General features: G+C 42.0%; 2 protein-coding genes across 8 annotated transcripts in view; both read right to left on the bottom strand.

Annotated features, from left to right (window-relative positions):
* The window catches only part of LOC121921898 (zinc finger protein 397-like), a 942,727-nt gene that overhangs the window by 184,183 nt on the left and 734,563 nt on the right, over nt 1-23,981 (bottom strand). The gene's annotated exons all lie outside the window — the stretch shown is intronic.
* LOC121921884 (zinc finger and SCAN domain-containing protein 31-like) lies at nt 689-23,556 on the bottom strand. Of its 6 annotated transcripts, XM_042450580.1 has the most exons (5): nt 23,411-23,556; nt 19,759-19,813; nt 10,930-11,860; nt 9,368-9,491; nt 689-2,901 (listed from the first exon to the last, which is right to left on the bottom strand). In XM_042450580.1, exons 3-5 carry the CDS (start codon nt 11,734-11,736, stop codon nt 1,829-1,831), a joined length of 2,004 nt encoding a protein of 667 aa, XP_042306514.1. In that variant the 5' UTR covers nt 11,737-11,860; nt 19,759-19,813; nt 23,411-23,556; the 3' UTR covers nt 689-1,828. The 6 variants fall into 6 exon arrangements, with proteins under 6 accessions (XP_042306514.1, XP_042306513.1, XP_042306516.1 ...); XM_042450579.1 differs by lacking the exon at nt 19,759-19,813; XM_042450582.1 differs by lacking the exon at nt 19,759-19,813 and having other exon boundaries at nt 689-2,898.

Below are 23,981 nucleotides of genomic sequence, written 5' to 3'. Positions count from 1 at the left end.
TATCAGTATACAATGGGCTCTTGTAGCAACTTTAAAACTACAGCTGTGTCTCAAAGTTGCTACAAGATCCCTTTGCATATAATACAGGACTGTAGTGAAAAAAAATTTCAGTACTGTATCTGTTTTTAATTGATTTTTTGATGCTGAATTTAAAAAAACCACAATAAAAATGTATCACAAACAGGTCTTTCACAAATTTGATAATTCATTAATTCAGTTGTTACTCAATTTTGTTTAAGTGCGGATGCTGATTTCCAGTGTGATTTCTTTTACTGCTTTTGAAATTATTATTGTGTTTCATTTCAGCAAATTTAAGTGTTTCGAAAGTTTATTAGAAGACTTTAACCCCTTTCTTACTCTTTGCAGGAATATGCTTTGCAATATCATTTCATTCAGTCACATATTGTAACATCGAAATGTCAAAGCAAGTTGTGAAAGAATGGTATGTGATGGAGAAAATCTGAGGTCATGTTTGAATGCAGGACACCAAATTCCTATAAAACCAGCATATTTTAAAAACATTTTTATGGCCCTCAGTTTTACAGTGTAATTCTTTGATGTTGATTCTCTGCATTTGACCATTAAAATTGGATTGGATATAAATATTTTAATAAAGTGTGGACCAAATCAACTTCAACCATGGAAGAGAATTGCTTGGGTCCTTGGAAATAAGTCACTGACTTCAATATCCAATTTAGAATGACTTTATTAAATTTGGAGCAGAGAGAGAGAGAGAGAGAGAGAGAGAGAGAAAAGCGGAAGTACAATATATAAAAGAAAAATTCAGCAAAATAGCTTGTACATAGTTGATACAGAGTTACTATAAGATGTCCCTTAACTTACATCCTAAGGCATGGGTCTCCAAGAATATCAAGCAGAAGGCAAAACATTTTTAAAAAGTAAATAATAACCAAAAAAGCACCACATATTTTGTGGTTAAGTGTGAAAAGGAGGGGGAGACTGGTAGATGGAGGGCAAGTGACCTCAGGAGCTGACAAGGGACTAGCTTTTGTGTTACCCTCACAAAAACAGGGGGTCACTACTCACCCCTTACAAGACAAGAAGCTGTGCAGAGCTATACATGATTTTGGTGGCCTCCATGTCCGCCATCCCCAACTTGGTACTGTACCTTCTTGCCACCATGGCCAGTTGCCCCCTTCTCCAGAAAGGTCCACAGAAATGGCCGCAGCTGCACTATACAATAAGATACAGTCATTTGGCTCTGCTCAATGGCAGGTAAACACAACTCTGCCCCAAAGGCAATGTGGGTGTTGTGCATTTCTTAGTTGAGGATCCGGGATCCAGCCCTCCTATCATACATGGTTCCGACAGGTAATTATTTTAAAAAAGTCTCATATATGTTGATCACTACCACAGGGTCAGCCTCTATCATTCATAAAGTTAAAGAATATAATCACATTGAATTATTTGCATTCAGACATGAATGGCTTGGTGTGTCTCCGTAAAAGCCAGTTCACTTAAAACACAAGAAAAGTTTTTTAAAAATCTAATGGAATACAGTAATGGAAAAAATAAGAGGGGTGGGTGGGAATAAATGGTATAAAATGAGATGATTGATCATATTAACCTTATATGATCAATACACCTTCCAACAGAACTACTATAGTATACAATTTACTTCCAGCTATTAATAAATGCTGTCTAACCACTGTGGAACTCATCCGAAGTGATAATAGTGGATAGTTCCTCTCGCTGGTGGGTGAACAGAACTGCAAGGTTCTGTGAAACAGAATAAGAAGCATGTTTCATTTTCTCTTTCATTGACTTCATTCTCATGCACAAGGACATTAGGCTTCCCAGTGATGCCCTATACACATTGGGAGCGCTTAAACTTCTTCGGTGCGGTGTGGATTCTTTCATGCTTGATGAGGTTGGAACGATGGCCAAAACATTTTTTACAGATCCTGCACTCATACGGCGTCTCTTTTGTGTGGGTTCTCAAGTGCGCAACAATGGCGGATTTGCCCCGGAAAGTTTTGGGACAGAAGGCACATTGGAAGGGCTTCTCTCCTGTGTGGATCTTCTTGTGCTGAACCAGGCCAGCATTCTGTGAAAAAGTCTTCCCACACTCAGGGCAAACATATGGCCTCTCTCCCGTGTGGGATCTTCGGTGCTTCCTGAGGGACGATGTATCACTGAAGCTCTTGGTACAGTCCTCACACTTGTATGGCTTCTCTCCGGTGTGGATTCTCTCGTGTACAATAAGGTTTGTGCGGTGACGGAAAGTCTTCCCACAGGCCGAGCACGGGTAAGGTCTCTCTTCTGTATGGATCCGACGGTGAACGTGGAAAGCCGACATGTTCCGGAAACCTCTCCCACAGTCGGGGCACTTGTGCGGCTTCTCTCCTGTGTGGATTCTCAGATGTCGAACAAGGTCGTACCTGTGGAGGAAGCTTTGCCCACACTCTTGGCATTGATGGGGCTTCTCTCCTGTGTGTATCTTCTGGTGAGACACCAGCCCTGCCTTCTTGCTGAAACTCTGGCCGCACTCAGGGCAAGAAAAGGGCTTCTCTTGTGTGTGGGTTTTTTCATGGGCCGTCAGAAGGGATCGCTGAATGAAACTTTTCCCACACTCTGAGCAATTGAAAGGTTTCACTCCTGTGTGGGTACTCTGATGGGCCACCAGGACCTCTATCCCTGTGAAGCTCTCCCCACAATCCCAGCATGTGTATGGATTCTCTATCGAAGCAGGATGAAAACGAATGGTTTCAACTTCCTTGCTGCTGAGATGAGCTTTCTGCTGGCACTCAGAAGCTTCTCCTTTACCAGGATTCTTGGAAAGAGTCTCTTTTGCATTTCCTGGCACGACCCAGGGGACTTCAATCCCACTAGAATTTACTGGCAGATTCTTCTCCTTCCAAAACGGCCTCCCATCACCTGCTGGATTAAGGAAAGAATCCTTACAGTGTGGGATTTCACTTTGCCAAGTAGAAAGGCAGATTATATAAGGAAGAGTTAGAAGAAAAGAGAAAGAACATCTATATTTGCTTAAGCACCTCACTTGGCCCACTAGTTAACTATCATAAACCACTTCAGGTCTTTTGTTTCTTGTAGTCCCTGGGTGGGCAACTGCACCAGTACTGGGCACAAATTTCACCCCTACATCCCCCCAGGTCACTTCCAAAAGATCCAGACAGTTAAAAGTTATACAACCTTGGTTTAAATTAGAATAACTGTGGGTTACACTGAAATAGAGAGGGTGAAATAGGGAGGGGGCAGGAGGAAAGGTCCCATCAATATCAATTAAAACTCCTTGTACTTTTAACAAGAGACTTTTTATAATTGCTACCACTAAAACTGATCTGCTGATCTGACAATGTCAATATGTAATACTCTTCTGTGCACCCATGAAATTCCCATGTTGCCTTCCTTCTTCTGGCATTTCTATGAGCCCAACCTTTGACACTGATCCATCTTGGGCCTTGTATGGCTTCTTTCAAGACTGGCCCTGGTATTAGGCATTGTGAAGCAGCTGCTACAGTCAGCGGAAGAGAATTTGTTATTGAATCTGCTATCGCTGTATTTTTATTGTCCAGGATGGGGAGAAATGCCTGTGGTTTTTTCTTATTTATGTGCCAAAATAACTTAGCTGGCTTGAGTTTATAACGAACACTGGGCAGTGAATAATAATTGTATATGGGTACAACTATTTATTGCTCTATTTTATGCAGCAACATGTCATGGCACTTTTCTACCTTTGTGCCTTGGCATGGCATCAGTTCATCATCACTCCCCTGTAAAGCTGCAAGTTATGTCAGAAAAAAATGACTTTTTAGGGCTACAATTCCCAGAAGCAGTAGTTCCATTCAAGCAGTAGTCATACTGACTAGAGTTGTAGTTCAAAAAGTAACTTCTCCATGTCCTGATAGGTGCCTACTAAGGGGTGGCACTTTTGGAAGCACTCATTTTAAGCTGCTTTATGATTGCGTTGATATTATGTTCTTAATATAGTCTTAATCAGTTTTGTCACGGTGGACAACACATCAGAAGAAGCCTGAAGAGAGTCAGTATGGTTGCCCATCATCCCTGTAAAGGAGCCTCATCTCTCCTAAAAAATTGCCATCATTTAGTTTTAATTCTGAGTGGGAATATGAAACTAAGAAACTTGAAAATTAAACTGGGAGAAAAGGCTAATACCACAGATTTGTCTTCAGCCTTTCCATGAACCATATGAATATTGTTCATAAAACACAGTAAAGGTTGAGTCTCCCTTATCCAAAATGCTTGGGACCAGAAGTTTTGGATATATTTTTTAGATTTTGGAATATTTTTATATACATCATGAGCTATCTTGGAGATGAGACCCACATGTAAACATCAAATTCATGTATGTTTCGTATAAACAAGTCTGAAGTTAATTTTATACATACAATTTTAAATAATTTTGGGCACAAAACAAAATTTGTGTACGCTATCCATTAGGAAGCAAAGGTGTCATTATTTCAGCCACACATGTGGATGATTTTGGATTATTTTAGATTTCTGGATTAAGGATACTCAGCCTATAGTTCAAGAATCTTTGGCGCAGTGCTGAATTGACGGGTGCATTCAGCATGGGGTGCTCTCAAAGGAGGTTGTATTTAATGCGCAAGAGAGCTGCTGGATTGCTCGCAAGATCAACATGTAGGAACCATATGCTATCATGTTCAAAGGAACTTTGCTGGCTGACAATATGCTTCTGGTCCAAATTCAAGATTCTGGGGACGATAATTCAAATCCCTTAACAGGATGGGAACTTCAATGCTTGAAGGAACAGCTGGCCCTCTACATACTTACCTGAGCACAGAGGTCTGCTGAAAACCCTTCTTCTTTGACCCACCACCATGAACAATTCTTTCTGTGGCATATGATCCATGACTACAGGGGGCCTTCTCTCCTGTGGTACCCTAACTGTGATATGCCCTCTCCACAGATTCCCATTTGTTGCCAAGGCTGGCGTCACCTTGGGGCTCTGCTAAAATCTAGTTCTTCAACCAAACATTTTGGCCCCAGCAAACGTGGATGTCTGCATATTGGTCCCAACACATATGCTGGGGTTAGGGATGAAGGACCCCTGTGAAAGTAGAAACCACAAATAAAAAAACCAACAACACTGCTTTTTTACCTGAGAGAACACCACTCTAGGAATCTCCAGGTCCTCCAGTGTAATTCTATGGTCAACATCTGCCAGAGGTTGATCACAGAGTCATGCTGCAGACCTACAAATGCCTAGAGAAGTGTTTTCTCTATGAACGTCTAGGTTTTCCAGCACAACTCTATGGTCAACCTCTGGCAGAATTGTGCTGAAGGACCTATAGATTCCTAGAGAGAACATATTAATCAAATCTGCAAAAGTCAGACACAAACATAGAGAACCAGCTGTATTCTGTTTAAATTTGTCATGTTCTGTTAAAATGTTTTATAATTGTTTTATGCTGTTATTGTTTGGCACTCTGCCCTGAGATTTCCTGACAACCGATTTGGTGTAAGTGATCTTAATAAAGTGTGTGAAGTTTGAGAACATGAACAAATGGAAGAGGACATCTTTAGGCAGTTGACTCCAATATCCAATTAAGAAAGACTTTATTAAACAGAGGGAAGAGGAATAAAGCAAGGGTACAATATAAAAGAATTCAACAAAGTCGCTTTTACATAGCCTACTCTAAGTCACTATAAGGAAAGTTCCTTAGGGTACATCCTAAAGCAGAGATCTCAAAGAACAGCAAGCTGAAGGCAAAATAGGTAGGTATAAAAAAATACACACATTATCTTGGAGGAAAGGTGAGGGGATGGTGAGAACACCAGTTGAAGGCCATCTCACTAGAAGAGCTGGTAAGGGGGTGTGGGGTAACATCTTGTGTCAGCAGGTGACTACTAAAACACACCAAGGCAAGAGGTTATGGAGGAGATAGGGCTAACACTAGACTTTGGTGGGCTCTCCCCACCCAGTGCCCCCTTGGCACCACGGCCTTGGTACCACAAGGGATCACACATGGTGTCACACCAAATGCCCCCATTCCACCACATGGGCCTGAACAGCTTGCAGCAGTTGCATTCTAGAAGGGGCTGTGCATACCAGCCAGAAGGGCCAGCCTGAGGGCATGTCGGGGCATGGCATCCACATGACGCATGCCCCGATTCTGCCCCCAGGCCGGCATGAGAATGTGCACTGCCCCACATGGCATCACGGCGACACAGTGCCTTAAAACCTTGCTGCTTTTTGCAGCTCTTTTTTGCGCCCTGGAAAGTCCAGATTGGGGCCGCAGCATGCAGTTGCTATGGCCCGGATCCGGCGCAGCTGGAGGCGACTGCAGTCTGCCCCTTAGGGGCAGTCTGCATAGCCTCTCAGTCACTTGGCTCCATTCCATAAGAATGTGGCCCCCATCTTAAAACTGGCCTCATTTATTTATTTATGGGATTTATATCTCGTTTTTCTCCCAAAATGGGATTCAAGGCAGCTTGAATCCCATAGGCTAGTGGTTCTCAAACATTGGGGCAAGGCTCCCAGTGTGCATGAGTTGCTCAAGGGGAATGCCAAATTTTTATGTGTAAAATTTAGACATGTATTGAGTTAAATATTGAATTTACTTAAATAAAACTATTCTAACATTATTTTCTTACAAAACGTTAAAATACGAACATACATGAATGTGCGAACGAAAATATGCACACTAAATAAACAAAATATTTTTATTCTCACACTAGGTCAGGTGCGGGGGGCAGTGACATCCGCATGTAGATGTAAAAAGAGGTCCCAATGGTAAAAAGTTTGAGTACCACTAACACAGACAATGTAAACATTGTGCACTGCATTCTCATGGATCCAAGATGGCAGCCGTCTTACCATAACACGGGGCAGGAAGAAGAATCATAGAATCATAGAGTTGGAAGAGACCTCAAGGGCCAGCAAGTCCAATCCACACAATAATCTTCAACATTAAACATCATCACAGAGTCAGTTTCAATGAGTCATACACATTAACAAATTCCCATCAAATGGTTTGCATTCAACCATTAATGATGTTACCCACTAAGTATTCACTAAAAACATAACAAATATTAATGAAACAATGAAAGATGGAGGGAGGGAATAAATGGTGTAACGAGATGCCTTGTCATGTTAATCTTCATATGAGCAATATATCTTGTAAGAGAATTACATATTAGTATTTACAGTTTCATTTCAGCCCATTATGAATGTTGTCTAACCACTGTGGAACTTATCAGAAGTAATGATACCACATAGTTTTCTTCATTGGTCAGAAAACAGAACTGCAGGGTTCTGTTAAACCAGTTTAGAAGCATGACCCATTTGCTCTTTTGTTCCTGTGCACAAAGTGATTAGGTTTCTGAGCAATGCCACATTAGGAGCGCTTAAACTTTTTTGGTGCAGAGTGAATTCTTTCATGCTTAATGAGGTTGGAGCGATGGCCAAAGCTTTTGCTACAGACTGTGCACTGATATGGTGTCTCCTTCGTATGGGTTCTCTGGTGTGCAACGATTCCTGATTTGTCCCGGAAACTTTTCGGACAGAAGGCACATTGGAAGGGTTTCTCTCCTGTGTGGATCTTTTCATGCTGAACCAGACCAGCGTTCTGTGAAAAAGTCTTCCCACATTCGGGGCAAACGTATGGTCTCTCTCCCGTGTGGGATCTTCGGTGCTTCCTGAGGGAGGATGCATCACCAAAACTTTTGATACAGTCCTCACACTTGTACGGCTTCTCACCTGTATGGATTCTCTCATGTACAATAAGGTTTGTGCGGTGACGGAAAGTCTTCCCACAGGCTGAGCATGGGTATGGCTTCTCTTCTGTGTGGATCCGACGGTGAACATGGAAAGCTGACATGCTCCGGAAGCCCTTCCCACAGTCAGGACACTCGTGTGGCTTCTCTCCTGTGTGGATTCTCAGATGTCGAATAAGATCATACCTGTGGAGGAAGCTTTGCCCACACTCTTGGCATTGATGGGGCTTCTCTCCTGTGTGTATCTTCTGGTGAGACATGAGCCCAGCCTTCTTGCTGAAACTCTGACCGCATTCAGGGCAAAGAAAGGGCTTCTCTTGATTGTGGGTTTTTTCATGGGCTACCAGAAGGGATCGCTGAATGAAACTTTTCCCACACTCTGAGCAATTGAAAGGTTTCACTCCTGTGTGGGTACTCTGATGGGCCACCAGGACCTCTATCCCTGTGAAGCTCTCCCCGCAGTCCCAGCATGTATATGGATTTTCTACTGAGGCAGGATGAAAACGAATGGTTTCAACTTCCTTGCTACTTGGATGAGCTTTCTGCTGGTTCTCAGATGCTCTGCATTTATCAGGATTCTTGAAAACTGTCTCTTCTGCTTTTTCTGGCATGATCCAAAGGATTTCAATCCCGCTAGAATTTACTGGCAGATTCTTCTCCTTGCAAAACGGCCTCCCATCACCTGCTGGATTAAGGAGAGAATCCTTACAGCGCAGGACTTCCCTTCGCCAGGGAGAAAGGCAGGCTTGGATCAGTTTACACGGCAAATTATTTATAACGAATTATTTCCGAGTTCTGGGTATCAGGTTGGGAACGACTGCCTTAGGCAGAGTCTTCCCTGCCCTGAGCTCTTTTCTAATGGGAGACGCCAGGTATCCAGCCTGGGAACTTCTGCTTGCAACGCAGGCGGCTTTATTCATTGAGGTATAAGACCTTTCCCAAAGTCTGTTTTTTCCAAGACTGCCACTTAAACTTTCCATGGTGGCAGCGGTGGACTCCGCCAGGTTGCTGGTGCCCCGGTATCTGCCCAGGGATGCCAACTGCCAATACCAGTTTTCAAGAAGGGTATGGGAAGCTGGCACTTGTCAAAGATATATCTGTCACTGTAAGTACTTTCTGCATCCAATTCCACTCCGACCCACTCACCAACCATGTATACTGTGTATCCATCACTGAACCCACCATGCACCTGACCAAGTGGATTGTAATCCACAGAATGACATGCTAGGATAGATCAGTGAGCTTGCAAGGTGTCACAACACTCTTTGTTTTGCTGTGGCAGACTAACATTGGCCATCCCTCTAGAAAGTGGGGAGTTCAAGGCCTTTCATGTTCTTTGCTCCCCTTTGAAAACCTGCCTCTCCCTCCCACCCCATGTCATTTTGCCCAGTCTCCATTTCAGACTGTAGGATTCAGTGGGAACCGAGACTCATCTATGTATGCCAGTGTGCCACCATAAAGCTGCCTTCCCCAGCCCAGTGTCCTCTCAGTGTGCTGGAACACAACTTTCAAACCCTCCCAGCCAGTTAAATTAGTCTTACGTCCATCAGGAGGACGCTGATGGGCAAAGGGCTGCCCTTTGGAATTTAAAGGAACAAAGGTCATCTGTTGAAGGAATCCTTACCCAACAAAGTGACGCTGGAACTCTCCTCATCCTCCTTGTTCTCTCTGAACAGCGGCCATGTGGCGGAATCTGATGAAGCCTTCTTGGCCGAATCAGCCGTTGCTTCGCTGAAGGGCCACAAAGCCTGAAGCAACAACAGCAGCAAGAGTCCAACAACAAGAAAAGAAATTGGTTAAAAACTACTGAAAATTGTTTGTAACTCCAATCAAAGACTCCTAGAGAGAATCTTCAGCACCAGCTCTCCAAGATACTTTTTCTGGGCTTGCCAAGACTGTACCACCCTAAACATACCAATCTCACCTGAGATTGGATGGAAAAACCACCAGAGACAACAGGCTATGGAAGAATCTTGCTAGCCATGGAGTGCTACTGTCAGTCAGAACTGACAATACTGGGAACAACACTCTAACAGTACAAGGCAACTTTCTACATCCCTGCAGATGGCAACTGAATCAGGGGTTCTCTGAATGTGCAAAAATAGTCACCTGACACTGATCTACCTCCCCTTCTAGCAAGCCAAAAGTAAGATTCTGATTGTCACGATTCTGAACAAAGAAGTTACACATAGCCCAGTTTCAGGACTTGTAAAACATTTAGCCTTAGGACAACCTTTTAGCCTTCAATTTCAGACTGGGAATGTATCTGTACTGTAGAAATAAAGCAGTCTGGCACCAAACTGCTGTGAAATCCTGGGATGTGTAGTTTGATTGGTTATTCAAGCCCCAAATATAGGAGTGCTCTGGTGCTTCACCAAACTACAAATTCCAGGATTCTTTGGACAGACTCGTGTCCATATCCTGGAATAAGGCAAAGCTGGCTGGCTGGCTGGCAGCCAGAACAGGAATGCTACACATTGCAAGCCTTGCTTGTTGGTTATCATTCTTCAGCTATATTGCGTTATGCTCCTCCACCTTTTAATTTTATACCACTTGTGATAGCTCCATTCTATAGGATCCTGAGATCTGTAGTTTTACAAGGTCTTTAGCCTTCTCTGTCAAGGAGTGCTGGTGTCTCACCAAACTACAAATCCAGGATTCTGTAGTATAAAACATGGCAGTTCAAATGGTATCAAACTGCATCATTACTACACATTAGATGCACCCTGAGCTCTCTCCCACCTAGAGATGTAAAGGCCTCTCCCCCGGGGGGGGGGGGGGAGAGGGGGTGCCAGGAAAAAGAAAAAAATATCTTAAATATTATTGTCTTAAAACATTTATTCCTCATTCTACAAGAAAATATTCCATAACCCATTTTTTTGTGGAGAAAGAAAGGCTTAAGAGAAAGTAGAATAAGGAATAAATATTTTAAAGCAATAATATATTCTGAGTAAACTGTACTTTTAATGTCTGAAACATGGTAACTTTATACCAAACCGAGTTATGAATTATAAAGTTCACTTTGTAATTAGATTCTGAATAAACTGTACTTTCAATATATCAATATGCTAACTTTATGCCAAGTTAAAAACAATGTATTGTATGTTTCCAAAATCACAAAGTAACCCCACATTGTTTTCTCTTGTGATTTCAAACTTTTAAGAAACTTGACATCCCTCCTCTCACCTGTCGGCCTCGTGGCTTGCTCCCTTGCTGCTTCGCCAGGAAAGCCTCAGCCAGGCCAATGGCCTGAAAGCAAGTCTCTGGACGGCCATCCCTCACCCAGCTCTGCATCTCTCGGGGCAGGATGGCCAGGAACTGCTCCAGGATCACCAGCTCCAAGATCTGCTCTTTCGACTTCTTCTCTGGCTGCAGCCACCGCCGACAAAGCTTCCAGAGCATCCCGCAAACCTCTCGAGGCCCCTCGGCATCCTGGTAGCAGAACTGCCGGAAACACTGACGCTCGATGTCTAGGGTGGCACCCCCTTCTTCCACAGCGTCTTCCTCTACCACCTCCATGAACTCTGGCTCATCTTTGATCAAAAGGCTGCTGACAGGGTGCTGGGTTTCTCTGTCGATTTGGGGCAGTGGCTGGGTTTCTCCCTCTTGCCTAGGCTCCAGTTCTGCATCCGATGCTTCTTCAAAGGGAGAAGAATCACCATGAGAAGCATCCCTTGATCCAGATCTCAGCAGCTGCTTATCTTCTTGGTCAGAATCAGGAGATTCTTCAGGCTTCAGGAAGGCCGGCCCCTGAGCTTCAAAGCCCTCCGGTGGTTCGTCTTCTGGTCCTTCTTCAGCAACTTCTGCTACTGGTTCTGCTACTTCCCAGGATTCCTTCATCCTCCCAAAATGGATGACCGGGAGGGCTTTGGCCACCACCTCTTTCTCCACTTCAGGTTCCTCAGGGTCTTGCACCCCTACTTTCGCGTCATCCTCTGACACATTATCCCCCTGGAGATCTGCCACTGCAGTGTTTTGGTGTTCTGCTGCCATTGTCACTCTTGCTGCCAACAGTTGGCCAACACTGGTCCCGGGAGATTCCCTCTCACAGTTGATCTGTCTTTCTCTGGGAGCCTGATCGTAGAATCTGGGCTTGTCTTCTGCTTAGTCCTTCTACCTAAAGAGGGAATCCAAGAAGTGTCAAAGAAAACATGGTCAATTAAAGTTTCTATACTCAAGTCGAATATGCTATTTAATATTAGTGATGATGATGATCATAATTATTATTGTTTGTTTATTAATTGTTTTATCCTTTACCTCGATCCATGAAGTGGGAAATAAATAAATAAATAAGTTTCATTTCCACCTCTCCCCATGGATTGAGGCAGAGGAAAACAAAAACAAAAAATAACGTAAGTTAAAACAATTTAAAAGGACAAATAAGATGTACACATATTAAAACAATCCACATCTAAAATTCATCATTTAAAATTCACAATTTAAAAATCATCTGGATAAGCCTGCCGGAAGAGATTGGTCTTCAACGCTGTTTGAAATTCAGACACCATAGTCAGCTGTCGAATCTCTTCTGGCAGGTCATTCCACAATTTTGGGGGCTCAAGTAAAAGTACTTTAGCGGACAGTTGCCAACCTAGTCCTGGGCTGAATGGAGGACCTGAATGTACAGAGCAGGTTATATGAGAGGAGAAATTGATGGTAACCTGGACTAAAACCATTGTACTATGCAGACATTTACATAATGACTTCAAAGAACAGAGTAGAGATTTGGGGAAATTACTGTTTCGGAGGACATGTCCTCAAATCCCTCAACCAATATGGCCACTAACGATACAGCCAAGGAATTTTAGGCATTGTGTTACACAAACAATTATACAGTGAACATCTGGTATCCACTGAGGTTTGGTTCCTGGACCACCTGCAGATAGCAAAATGCATGGATGCTCTTGTCCAGGGGTAGGCAACCTGCGGCCCACAGGCCGGATGCGGCCCGGCAAGGCCTTGGGACCGGCCCCAGCCCGGTCCTATCGCCGATTGCCGCCGGGGCCTTTGGCCTCTCGCGCACAGGGGCAATTGTCTATAGAAGCCTCAGAAACATGCATTTATATTAACATTTTTTTAAAAAATCAGCAAATTTTTTGCGTGTCCTCCACTTTTTTAAAAAAAGTGTCCACCATTTGAAAATTTTGTCCTACATTTGTCCCAGTTTATTTATTTATTTAAATTTTTAAAAATATTTAATTATTTATTTTTTGGCTTTGGCCCCCCAGTTGTCTGAGGGACAGCAACCTGGCCCCCGGCTCAAAAAGGTTGCCTACCCCTGCTCTTGTCCCATTAAATACAATGACATAGTCAAATGGTGTCCCTTATATAAAATGGCAAAATTGCTTTTTGGAGTTCATATATTTTTGCAATATCTTCAAGCTGTGAATGGTTGAATCCATGGATAAAGAATCTGTGGATACAGAGGGACAACTGTACTTCCCCACTGTGATACAGACACATCTCTGATCTGCATATGCCTGTGTATTTTGACTAGGAATATGTCCATACCACAGCTGAGGAATGCAAATTTTGGACTACAATGACTAGAATCTCCCAGCCAGGGGGGCATCCTGGGGTAATAGTTTTATTGGGAAGACATCATTCACCAGCTGCTAGTATATACAACCTCTTCACCACTCCTTTTGCACAGGCCAGAATTGAAATAGTGCAGCATAACATAAATCCAGCAGTAATGGTTAAAAGTGTCCAAACAAACTACTAGAGATATGAATATTGCTTATTTTTTCCACCCACTCACCCCTCACCCCTGGCAAAATCTTGTGTCTCCACTCACCACCCAGAAAAAAATATATATGGAATATTCTTTTTTAAAAATGAAAAATAAAATATTTGAAACAAGGTATTCATACACAGTAGGTATATCCGCTGGGGTTTGGTTTGGTTTGTTTCCAGGACCCCCTGATGGATACCAAAATCCATGGATGTTCACGTCCCGTCAAACACAATGGCATAATAAAATGGTGTCCCTTATATAAAATGGTAAAATCAAGATTTGTTTTTTGGAATAGATAAAATTAAATATTTTCATGCTGTGGATGCTTGAATCTGTAGATGAAAAATCCATGGATACAGAGCTGTTGTGTCCACAGCTGCAAAGGCATTTTGCGTTTGGTATCTAGAAAGAGACAGCTGTATCGCTGGATGTTAAATGGTGTTATACAATATCGAGGGGAGATGATGGGACATACAGTGGAGTGTTTATTGCTGGAGATTGTGGATCACATTCCTTTGTGGTGAACAAGCAGAAGGAAGGAAGTTGAATTTTGGCTGGAGCCAAAATGACCCAAGGTCATTTTCCTGGGAATGCAGGCAGAAGAAATAAAGGAGATAAAATGTTATGGAAACAGAAAAGAAAAAGATTGATAATAATGAAAAGGAAAGATCTGTAAAACTGTGTGTCCTTTAATTGTGCTTTGTTAACCTTTTCTGTTTAGTTCTGACAACAAACGTCCCTGGTGAACAGTTCTAGTTACTGAGTAAACGTTTTGTGAGTTTTTACTATCGAAGCCTTATTTCTGAACTAAGGTGTGACATATAGGTAGAGCGGATCCTCCACATTTGCTGGGATTATGGGCACAGGACCTCTGTAAAAGTGGAAAAATCACAAATAAAAAAAAACACATTTTTTTTTACCTGAGAGCATCTCTCTAGGAATCTCTAGATCCTGCAGAAAATCTCTATGGTCAATATCCAATGGAAGCTGACCATAGAATTGCGCTGGAGATCTGTTACGTGCCCCAGGAGATTTCCCAAATATACAAAATATTTGCAAACACAAAAAGAGAGGAGAGAATTGCACCATGGACTGGTTCACCTCCAAAGTAAGGAATGGGACCCGTGCTCCTTGTTTTTAGGCAAAAGCCCCTTTTAAAAACAACAACAACAACAACTAGAAGTAACCTTCTGGTCCCTTTTAGTGTTTTTTTAGTCCTATTTTTATTACATCAATCACACTATAAAATTAGTACAAACTTGGACACTGAATGTCACTAACAATTAACATAGAACTTGCATAGACAAAACTTAACAAATCCACAAACATAAAGAATTTATTTTCTCCTCTCTCACTGACTGGTTCACAGTTGGTATCTTACTGTTTCTTTCCCTTCATCTAAACCTTAATCTAATACTTGACTTCTTTCTATCTAATTTTTAAAATAATTTATTTTAGCCTTTCATTGGGAAGACTGGTGCAGCCGCAGGGAGAGGCTGGAAAATATTCCTCGGAGCCTCAAAAACTGCCCATCCACGACTTAAGAATTTTTAGTTTAGAAATGACAATGTGAAGGAGTGGGGAGAGGGGCGACTAAGGCTGCATCTACACTGCAGAATGAATGCAGTTTGACACCACTTTAACTGTCATGCCTCTATGCGATGGAATTCTGTGATTTATAGTTTTGTGAGATATTTTGCTTTTCCTGTTAAAGAGCTCTGGCTCCCCGCCAAACTACAAATCCCAGCACTGAGCCACGGAAAGTGATATCAAACTGGTTTATTTCTGCAGTGTGGCAGCCGCCTAAGACTCTGCAAGTATTCCACACCATTGCAATCCCTGGTGTTTTCTCTCGGTTCTTTTCAATGGCATGGCTCAATGTCATGGAATTATGGGATCTGTAGTTTTGCAAGATATTTAGCCTTTTCACTGAGAGCACTCTGCTCCTGCTGCAAACTACACATCCCAGGAATTGCACAGGGTGGAGCCTTGGCAGTTAAAGTGGTGTCAAACTGCATTCATTCTGCAGAGTACCAGCAGCCTCTGACAAAGGTTTATAAAATTATGCACAATGTAGAGAAAGGAGGAGGAGATGTTTTCCTCCCTTATTCATAATACTGGAGCTCAAGTTTCCATATCTGGGGGACATAGTCTTCTGAAGGAGATGTGCTTGGCTCTGTCCCCATTTGCTTTCAAGGCTTTAGAAAAACAAAACAAAAAGACTTCCATCTTCCTTTGGTGAGAAATGAAGGCTAGCCTCTGAACAGTTACTGCTCCTCGTTTTAAAACTATGTTTGCTCGTATAAATTACTGATCTGGATTCAACTTTCTCTTTAAAAGTTTGACAATGGTTTGCTCTTTAAAGTATCTTCCTAACAAATGTAAGGAAAAGCCATCTTAAGCTCCAGCCTCGGGAAAAGGCAGGATATAAATAGTTTAATAATAACAGACCGTAAGAGAAGAGTCCCCCCCGAAAAGGTGGTATCAAAATCCTTAAATAAACCGACTATTACTTCTTTTGTAAAACAAGCCTTTAAGACACACAACTCATTGTTATTATTTATTCATTTTATACAGTCAGCAACCTGTATCCAGATTTTTTAACCTCGGATTAAAGAATCCACGGTTTGAAAATATTCCAAAATTATATAAATTCCAAAAAGCAATCCTTGATTTTGCTATTTTATATAAGAGACACCATTTTACTGTGCCATTATACTTGATGACACTTGAGCATCCATGGATTTTGATATCCACGGGGGGCATGGATCCAAACCCCAGCAGATATCGAGGGCCCACCATGTTCCAGCTTTCTCCCAAGGTTGGGATGCAAAGTAACTGAAAAGGTTCTAATAAAATACACAAGAAATAGTCCATATCTAAACATGAATTAAAGGAAATATACTTTTGAAAAATCAATTAAAACGGTATTATTATTATTTTAAACACTGCACTTCGCAAAGCTTCAGCAACACAGAGACCAAAACACCCCAGGATTTGGTGACATTTATAGGAAAGTAGTTGTGTTGAAGCGGTTGTAGACATAACACTGCATTGTGATACCTTAAAAGAATGGTAAATTTTGTTAAGCATAAGCTTTCATGAACTGTACCCCACTTGATAAAGATAGAGCTGCACTGGATGAGCTACAAATGCCTAGTAGAGTATTCCCTCTAGGAAGGTCTTTCAGTGCAACTTTTAGTTAAAGTTGACCATAGAGTTGCACTGGACGACCTAGAGATTCCTAGAGAAAACATACCAATCAAATCCGCAAATATGGAGGGATGAGTGTATATGCAAAAATTCCAAAATCTGAACACACATGTGATCCCAAGCATTTCAGATACAGGAGACTCAACCTGGACTGTTTTAATCTGTTTTTAAAAGAACACTGGCTTTTAAGAATTGTTTTAACCCAATTTTATAGAATATCTCCATCATCTTTTGGCACATTGCTTTGGAAGCTCTGGCGGGCAGGAAAGTGGCCAATACGTATTTTTAATAAATACATGAACACATAAAAAGTAAGTGTTATACTTTATGATAGTATTAATGGATGACACAGAATTACTTCTAAGGCAGCCTTATTTGCTATGGCAGCCAGGAAGTTACATGCTCTTCTATCAAAATATGTTTACAGCCTAAGGATATATTCTTTTCTTTTTTTATTGCTAAAGTATAAGCTTTATGCCCGTGGCTTTAAGACAATATTTGTATTTTATTTTATGACGTAATATCTCCTACTACTCAATTTTTGTATGTAGTTTTTCACTTATATAATTACATTACACCGCAGTTGCTTTTAGCTGTGCACCACTGTTGGGCAATTTGTATATATTTACCCAACATACAACTATTTGTATATGTTCAATATATTGTTGGATTAAAAATGTGCTCATCCTTCGCTTTTGCTGGCTAATGCTAATGACCACCGTAGTCCAACAACATCCGAGGGCCATAACATCTATACTTCTGCCATACACAAATTTAAGATTTAACCAACAAAACTAAATTTAATCAGATGCCCATTCACACTGCACGGTTATCACATTTTGATTCCATTTTACAGACCTATTTAAGTCAATATCCTATCAAATCCTATGCAATTTTGGGATTGGCAGTTTAGTCAGGGATATTTAGAATTCTCAACCAGAGAGTGTTAACATTTTACCAAACTACAAAACCCAGGATTCCTTAGGATGAAGTCACAGTAGCTAAAGTGGCATCAGATCACTGTAACTTCATGGTGTGAAAGGTTCCTTGGTTTGAAGACTTTTTTTTTTTTTTTTGAAAAGGGGTTCAGGAAACTGATAGAGGATGTGCCTTCTGACAGTTAATACTCACAACCAATAAATGGAAATTCTCTCTTCATAAAACATATTCCCATGGATACTACATGCTGGACTCACACAATAGCTTTTAGCAGATAAATGTTCTTTTGTGCCTGTCTGTGGAATTCCCAAAGGTTCTGGGCCAACCACTGTTGGAAACAAGATACTACACAGTATCAGTGGTACTGCTACAAAATGTTAAAACATTGGGTTTAGTGGTTATACATGACCTTTAAATGGCAAGACACCTTGGATCTCATGCCAATAAATGTTTGTTAGTTTCTTGGACAGCTGTATGCTATGCAAAAATTTGGCTGACAAATATGCAAACTCTACCACCTTTAAGACCTAGTAGGACCCCGTTCCTGTCCATATATTTATTAAAGTCTCTATAGCAAAGTTCAGGTTGGATTCAATAGTTGACCAAGTAACTCAGATTTTCTGTTCCCACTTAGGGTACGGGATCAGTCTACATGATCTCAAAGCTCAGAAACAGCTCATAAACCACTTCAAACGGCAAATGTCCTGCACTTTGGTCAACAACTTTCTGCATCTCATGCAGCTGTCTAACAAACTGGGGGCCAAGTTTGAGTGCCCATTTGTGATTAAAAGACTTGTCAATGAGCTAAAATTGCCAAAGATTACAAACAATTGCAACCTGTGTTTCATTTCAAGCCAGCATTGGGAGAACATTGTCTGGCATCTGCCAAGTGTAAACCTCACCCTCAAATTCTGATTTTGAAGTGTCAAAGATCCTGGACTCTAGATTTCATCAAGGCAAACTACGGTATTTTGCAGAATTCCAAAATATAGCTATGTTAGACTGTAGAGTCAGTACATAGAGAGATCTTGTAGCACCTCTGAGGCTAACTGAAAGAAATTGGCAGCATGAGCTTTTGCAGACTTCAGTCTACTTCCTCAGATGCATTTACAGTATTTTGTTCAGTGGACACTTTTTAAGTGGGGAAAGAGAAGGGGTAGAATCTAAACACCTGCAAGCGCCAGAGTTGGAGAAAATATCCCATCCCACCCAGACAAACCAGGTTTTGGGTGATCAAAGCTGCAAAGTTCAGGGTTTGGAAGGATAGCTGTCTGTATGCATTATACTAATTTTTACATTATTTTTTTTACATAACAAGTGTTGGTATCTTATATAGCCACATTGCTTTGCATTTCATATGGGGGGGGGGGGTTGCGCGCCTTCAAGTCATTTCCGATTTATCAAGACCCTAAGGTGAAACTATCTTGGGGTTTTCTTGGCAAGAATAGTTCAGAGAAGGTTTGCCATTGCCTTCCCCTGAAGCTGAGAGTATGTGACTTGCCCAAGTATGTTGGAGGAGGCAGAATATCAGGAGCTGAGCCTTTCAGCTTGCCTGCCACGATTGATATGGTAAGTTCTCAATAAACTGCCAGGATAGCAGAGTCTCTCTTATCTGGATTTCCAAAATATTCCAAAAACCAACATTTTTCATGGGTGGTTGAGAGAGTGAGACACCTTGGCTTTCTCATGGTTCAGTGTACACAATGTTTCCTTCATATACAAAATTGTTTTAAAACATTGTACAAAATGACGTTCAGGCTATGCATATAAAGTGTACATGAAACATATATGAATTTTGTGCTTAGACTTGTACAATTATGTTTAGGTAGTGCTAATAACCTGATAAAAAAGATTCGAGGGGCTTGGGCTTAAAGCGTGGTGGCATCTGTAGTGCTTATACAAGGTAAAAAAGATTCCCGGGCTAGTAAGGACCAGATGCATGGGGGAGGCTGTTGGTACTGTACTGTCATTCACCAAGGTCAGTCTCATGGGAAGCTGAAAGAAAGATGTGTTGAGGAGAAGTGGGAGGTGAACAAGAATGAATGCAAGAAGAATTTGGATTATAAGCAACTGAAGAAAAGCCTGCAAACCTATGGGGAACAACACTGATTACTATATGTTTTTACCTGGAGAATATCGTAGTTCTGTCTACAGAGGTCAAGCTGTTCACTTCTTTGGTCACTGAAACAAAGTTTTACTGTTAAAATACAGAAGACTAACTTACTGAACCAAAGGGAGTGGGCAGATCCTGACACTCATTATGTACGTATATACAGGTATTCCAAAATAAAAATAAACAAACAAACCCCAAATCCCAAACACTTGTGATCCCAGACATTTTGGATAAGGGAGAGTCAACCTGTAATATATTATGTAGTACTAATATGGATAACAGGACACAGTCATGCATTAATTACTAGCACTGTTGCTCACATTCCTTTGATGGTTAAGGGATAGATCCATGCATGCAGAGCAGGAGAAGCTGTCTGAAGCCAGAGGTTGGAAACAATTTTTTTAAATTATTATTATAATTGCCCAAACCTCGCAGTTTGCAAGACACTGCCCAAACTGGCTAGCAGATTCTTAGAACTAGAGTATGAGAAGAGTAACTTCCCAAAACTTACATGAGGAGAAAGGAGCAAATAACAAATTACTCTCCAACATCTCAGACAATTATGTACAAGTTGAGTCGCCCTTATCTGAAATACTTGGAATCAGAAATGTTTTGGATTTCAGAGCTTTCCAGAATTTGAAACATTTGCGTATATGTAGATATGTTGGAGATGGGAACTAAGTCTAAAGATTAAATTCATTTCCATATACAAATAGCCTGAAAGTATACGCAATATTTTTAATAATTTTGTGCATGAAACAAACATGTACATTGAACCATCAGAAAGCTATCATTTCTTAGATTGTATGCCATGGGCAGGTTTACTTTATCCATTTTATTGTTTCTATATACAGTGCTGTGTAAATCTACAGCGCTATATAAATAAAGCATAATAATAATAATAATAATAATAATAATAATAATAATAATAGGCAAAGCTGTCACTATCTCAGCCACCATGTGGACAGTTTTTGGAATATGAAGTCGAAGGCTTTCATAGTCTCCATCCATAGTTTTTTGGTGGGTTTTTCAGGGTATGTGGCCATGTTCTAGAAGAGTTTATTCCTGATGTTTCACCAGCATCTGTGGCTGGCATCTTTAGAGAATGCTGAATGCTGAAGATGCCAGCCACAGATGCTGGCGAAACATCAGGAATAAACTCTTCTAGAACATGGCCACATAGCCCGCAAAACCCACAAAAAATTAAAAACAGGAAGGAAATAATCTGTTAAAGCCCTTCAAGTTATTAAACAGAAAACCCCACAAGCCTCTTTCTTCGCCATACCAACCACTGAAGATTAAAACATTAATAATTAAATGACTTACTCTTTGCCCCACTATTAGCTGTTATGCCCCAAATTTGCTGCCTCAGGCAAAAGTCACACCCTGTTGAAGGATGGACTGTTAGGAAGATTTAAACTATTTGTAGTTGTTCTTGGTAGCTGCCCGAACGTTCATCCAACTCATGGTGATGCTATGGATGAGGCATCTCCAAGCTGCCCTGGCCTCAACTGCTCTGCTTAGATCTTGCAAATGTAGGCCCATGACCTTCCTAATAGAGTCTATCCATCTGGTGTGTGGTCTTCCTCTCTTTCTGCTACCCTCGACCTTTCTTGGCATTATTGTCATTTCCAGTGATTCATGCCTTCTCATGATGTGGCCAAAGTATGATTTGATCATCTTGGCCTCCAGGGAGATTTCAGGCTTCATCTGTTCAAAGACCCATTTGTTTGTCTTTTTAGCCGTCTACGGGATCCTCAGCACTCTTCTCTAGCCCCACATCTCCAATGAGTTGGTTTTCTTCCTATCCGCTTTCTTCACTGTCCAGCTCTCGTATCCCTACATGGTGATGGAAATATTATGGCTTGGATGAGTCCAACTTTAGTGTTCAGTTGCAGTGGCTTAGTGGTAAGATGCCAATTCTGATGATCAGAAGATGGGAAGTGTGAAGTCGAAGGCTTTCATGGCTGGCATCCATAGGTTTTTGTGTGTGTGTGCTTTTAAGGCTATGTGGCCATGTTCTGGAAGAGTTTATTCTGGATATTTCATCAGCAGCTGTGACTGGCATCTTCAAAACGTCAGGAATAAACTCACACAAAAAACTATGGTAGATCAGCAGGTTGGCAGTTCAAGGCCCGAGTGCTGCATGATGGGGTGAGCTCCTGTCATTAGTCCCGGCCTCTGCCAACCTAGCAGCTTGAAAGTATGCAAATGCAAGTAGATAGATACCACTTCTCATTGGGAAGGTAACAGTGTTCAGTGCAGTCATGTTGGACACAAGGACACCAGAGTAGCCCTTGGACAACTCTTTGGCTTAGTAACAGAGAAGAGCACCACTTCCTACAGTCAGTTAGGACTAGACATTCATGTCAAGAGACTACCTTTACCTTTACTGTGTATCTTTACTCTTTAGGATCTTGTCTAATTCTTCCATAGCTGCCCTTCCCATTCCTAATCTTCTTCCGATTCCTTGACTACAGCCCCCATTCTGACCCAAGGTATGGGAACTCTTGACTGGTTCAATTTCTTCACTGCCTAGGTTGAATGTATGTAGAATTTATGTAGATTACGTAGATCTTCTTTATTTGGTCATTATTTTTGTCTTCTTTAAGTTCACATATTAATGGCATATATATATATATATATATATATATATATATATATATATATGTCCCTGGCTTCCACTCCACCAAATGCATCTGAGGAAGCAGACTGAAGTCTACGAAAGCTCATGCTGCTGATTTCTTTCTTTCAGTTAGTCTCAAAGGTGCTGCAAGATCTCAGCAGTAAGCCTGCCTTTGCACTTTCTTCCTGGACCTTCCTTAGTAGTTGCTCTAGGTCTGGGAGGTCTTCTGCTAGTATTATGGTGTCATCCGCATATCTTAGGTTGTGGATGTTCCTTTCTCCTATCTTCACTCCTCCTTAATCCAGGAACTCTTTGACTACTTCCATTCCTTTGTTGTCCAGGTTGGATTGGTGTGGTTCCTCCATGGCCATTACTTTTGTTCTCTTCACAGTCAAGTGTTAGGCCTGCCTTTGCACTTTCTTCTTTAACTTTCTTTAGCAACTGTTCCAGGTCTGTGAAGTTTTCTGCTAGTATTACGGTATCCTCTGCATGTTTCTTCCTCCTGTGTTCACTCCTCCTTCTTCCGAATCTAAACCTGCTCTTCCTGCGATATTCTCTGTGTCCAGGTTGAACAAATACGATGGTTGCGCCTATCTAGGTTGCCCTGATGTAGATTTAAATGAAGGACGATGAGAAGAAAGGAGAAGGAGAAAGGGAGAAAACCACCCCCCAAATGTTTGCCTTGGGCAACGCTGGAAACCACTGTGCTTTCAGACTACAACTCCCAGAATCCCCCCAGGGTTTGTGTAGTACTAAAAAAGGCTTTCAGTCCCTGGGTTCAGCCATCTCTAAGAGGAAGGTCTTTACAAAAGTGGACAAAAAAATGCCCACTCCACAATCTCCCGGAGTGGCTGGTGCATTCTGGGAACTGCAACCCCCAACGTGCCATTTCCCCCAGTGCTCCCTGCCCCACGTGGGAAGGAGGCCCTGGGCCTCGGAGAAACTGGCCCCCTTCCTTCTTTTCGGCCTAAAAAGCGAGGCCCCTTCGGGCGGGGAAGGGACTCCCCCCTCGGAGGCCTAAAACGGCCTTTAAACTCACCGCAATCTCTTCCCCCCCTGCGGCCGAAATGGTCTCTCCCAGCCTCTGGGGCGGCACTGGGTTCAATCGCCGAGGAGCCGAGATGGAAGCGTCCAAAAAGGCATAGGGAGGGGGGGTGTCGAGAAAGAGAGAGAGGGGAAGGGAAGGGCCCCTTTGCGTCACTTCCGGACTGCTCCGACCGCTCTAGGAACGCTAGGGGGAAAACATGGCGGGGGGCAGAGGACGTTCTAGGCGTATATTGCGGACTCTATGGTCATTCCCTCTTGATTTGAATGGAGGCCTAAAACTGGCCCCGTGTTTTTTCTCTGACTGATGGGGTTGGACTCCAAATCCCAGCATGCCTCACTAATGGCAACGCCTGGTGGGAACTGTAGTCCAACTGTGCCCCATTATTCCCACCTTTCTAACAAGGGCCTCTCCTAGTAGGAGTCTGGTCACTGTACAGGCCCAAAACCCACTGCAGAAATAATCCAGTCTGAGACCGCTTTAGCTGCCCTGGCTCAATGCTAGGGAATCCTGGGAACTGTAGTATTTGTGAGACATTTGGCCTTCCCTGTCAGAGAGACCTCTG

Source organism: Sceloporus undulatus, chromosome 2, assembly GCF_019175285.1.
Source record: "Sceloporus undulatus isolate JIND9_A2432 ecotype Alabama chromosome 2, SceUnd_v1.1, whole genome shotgun sequence".
Classification (NCBI taxonomy): Eukaryota; Metazoa; Chordata; class Lepidosauria; order Squamata; family Phrynosomatidae; genus Sceloporus; species Sceloporus undulatus.
This window is presented reverse-complemented; position numbering and strand designations above follow the sequence as displayed.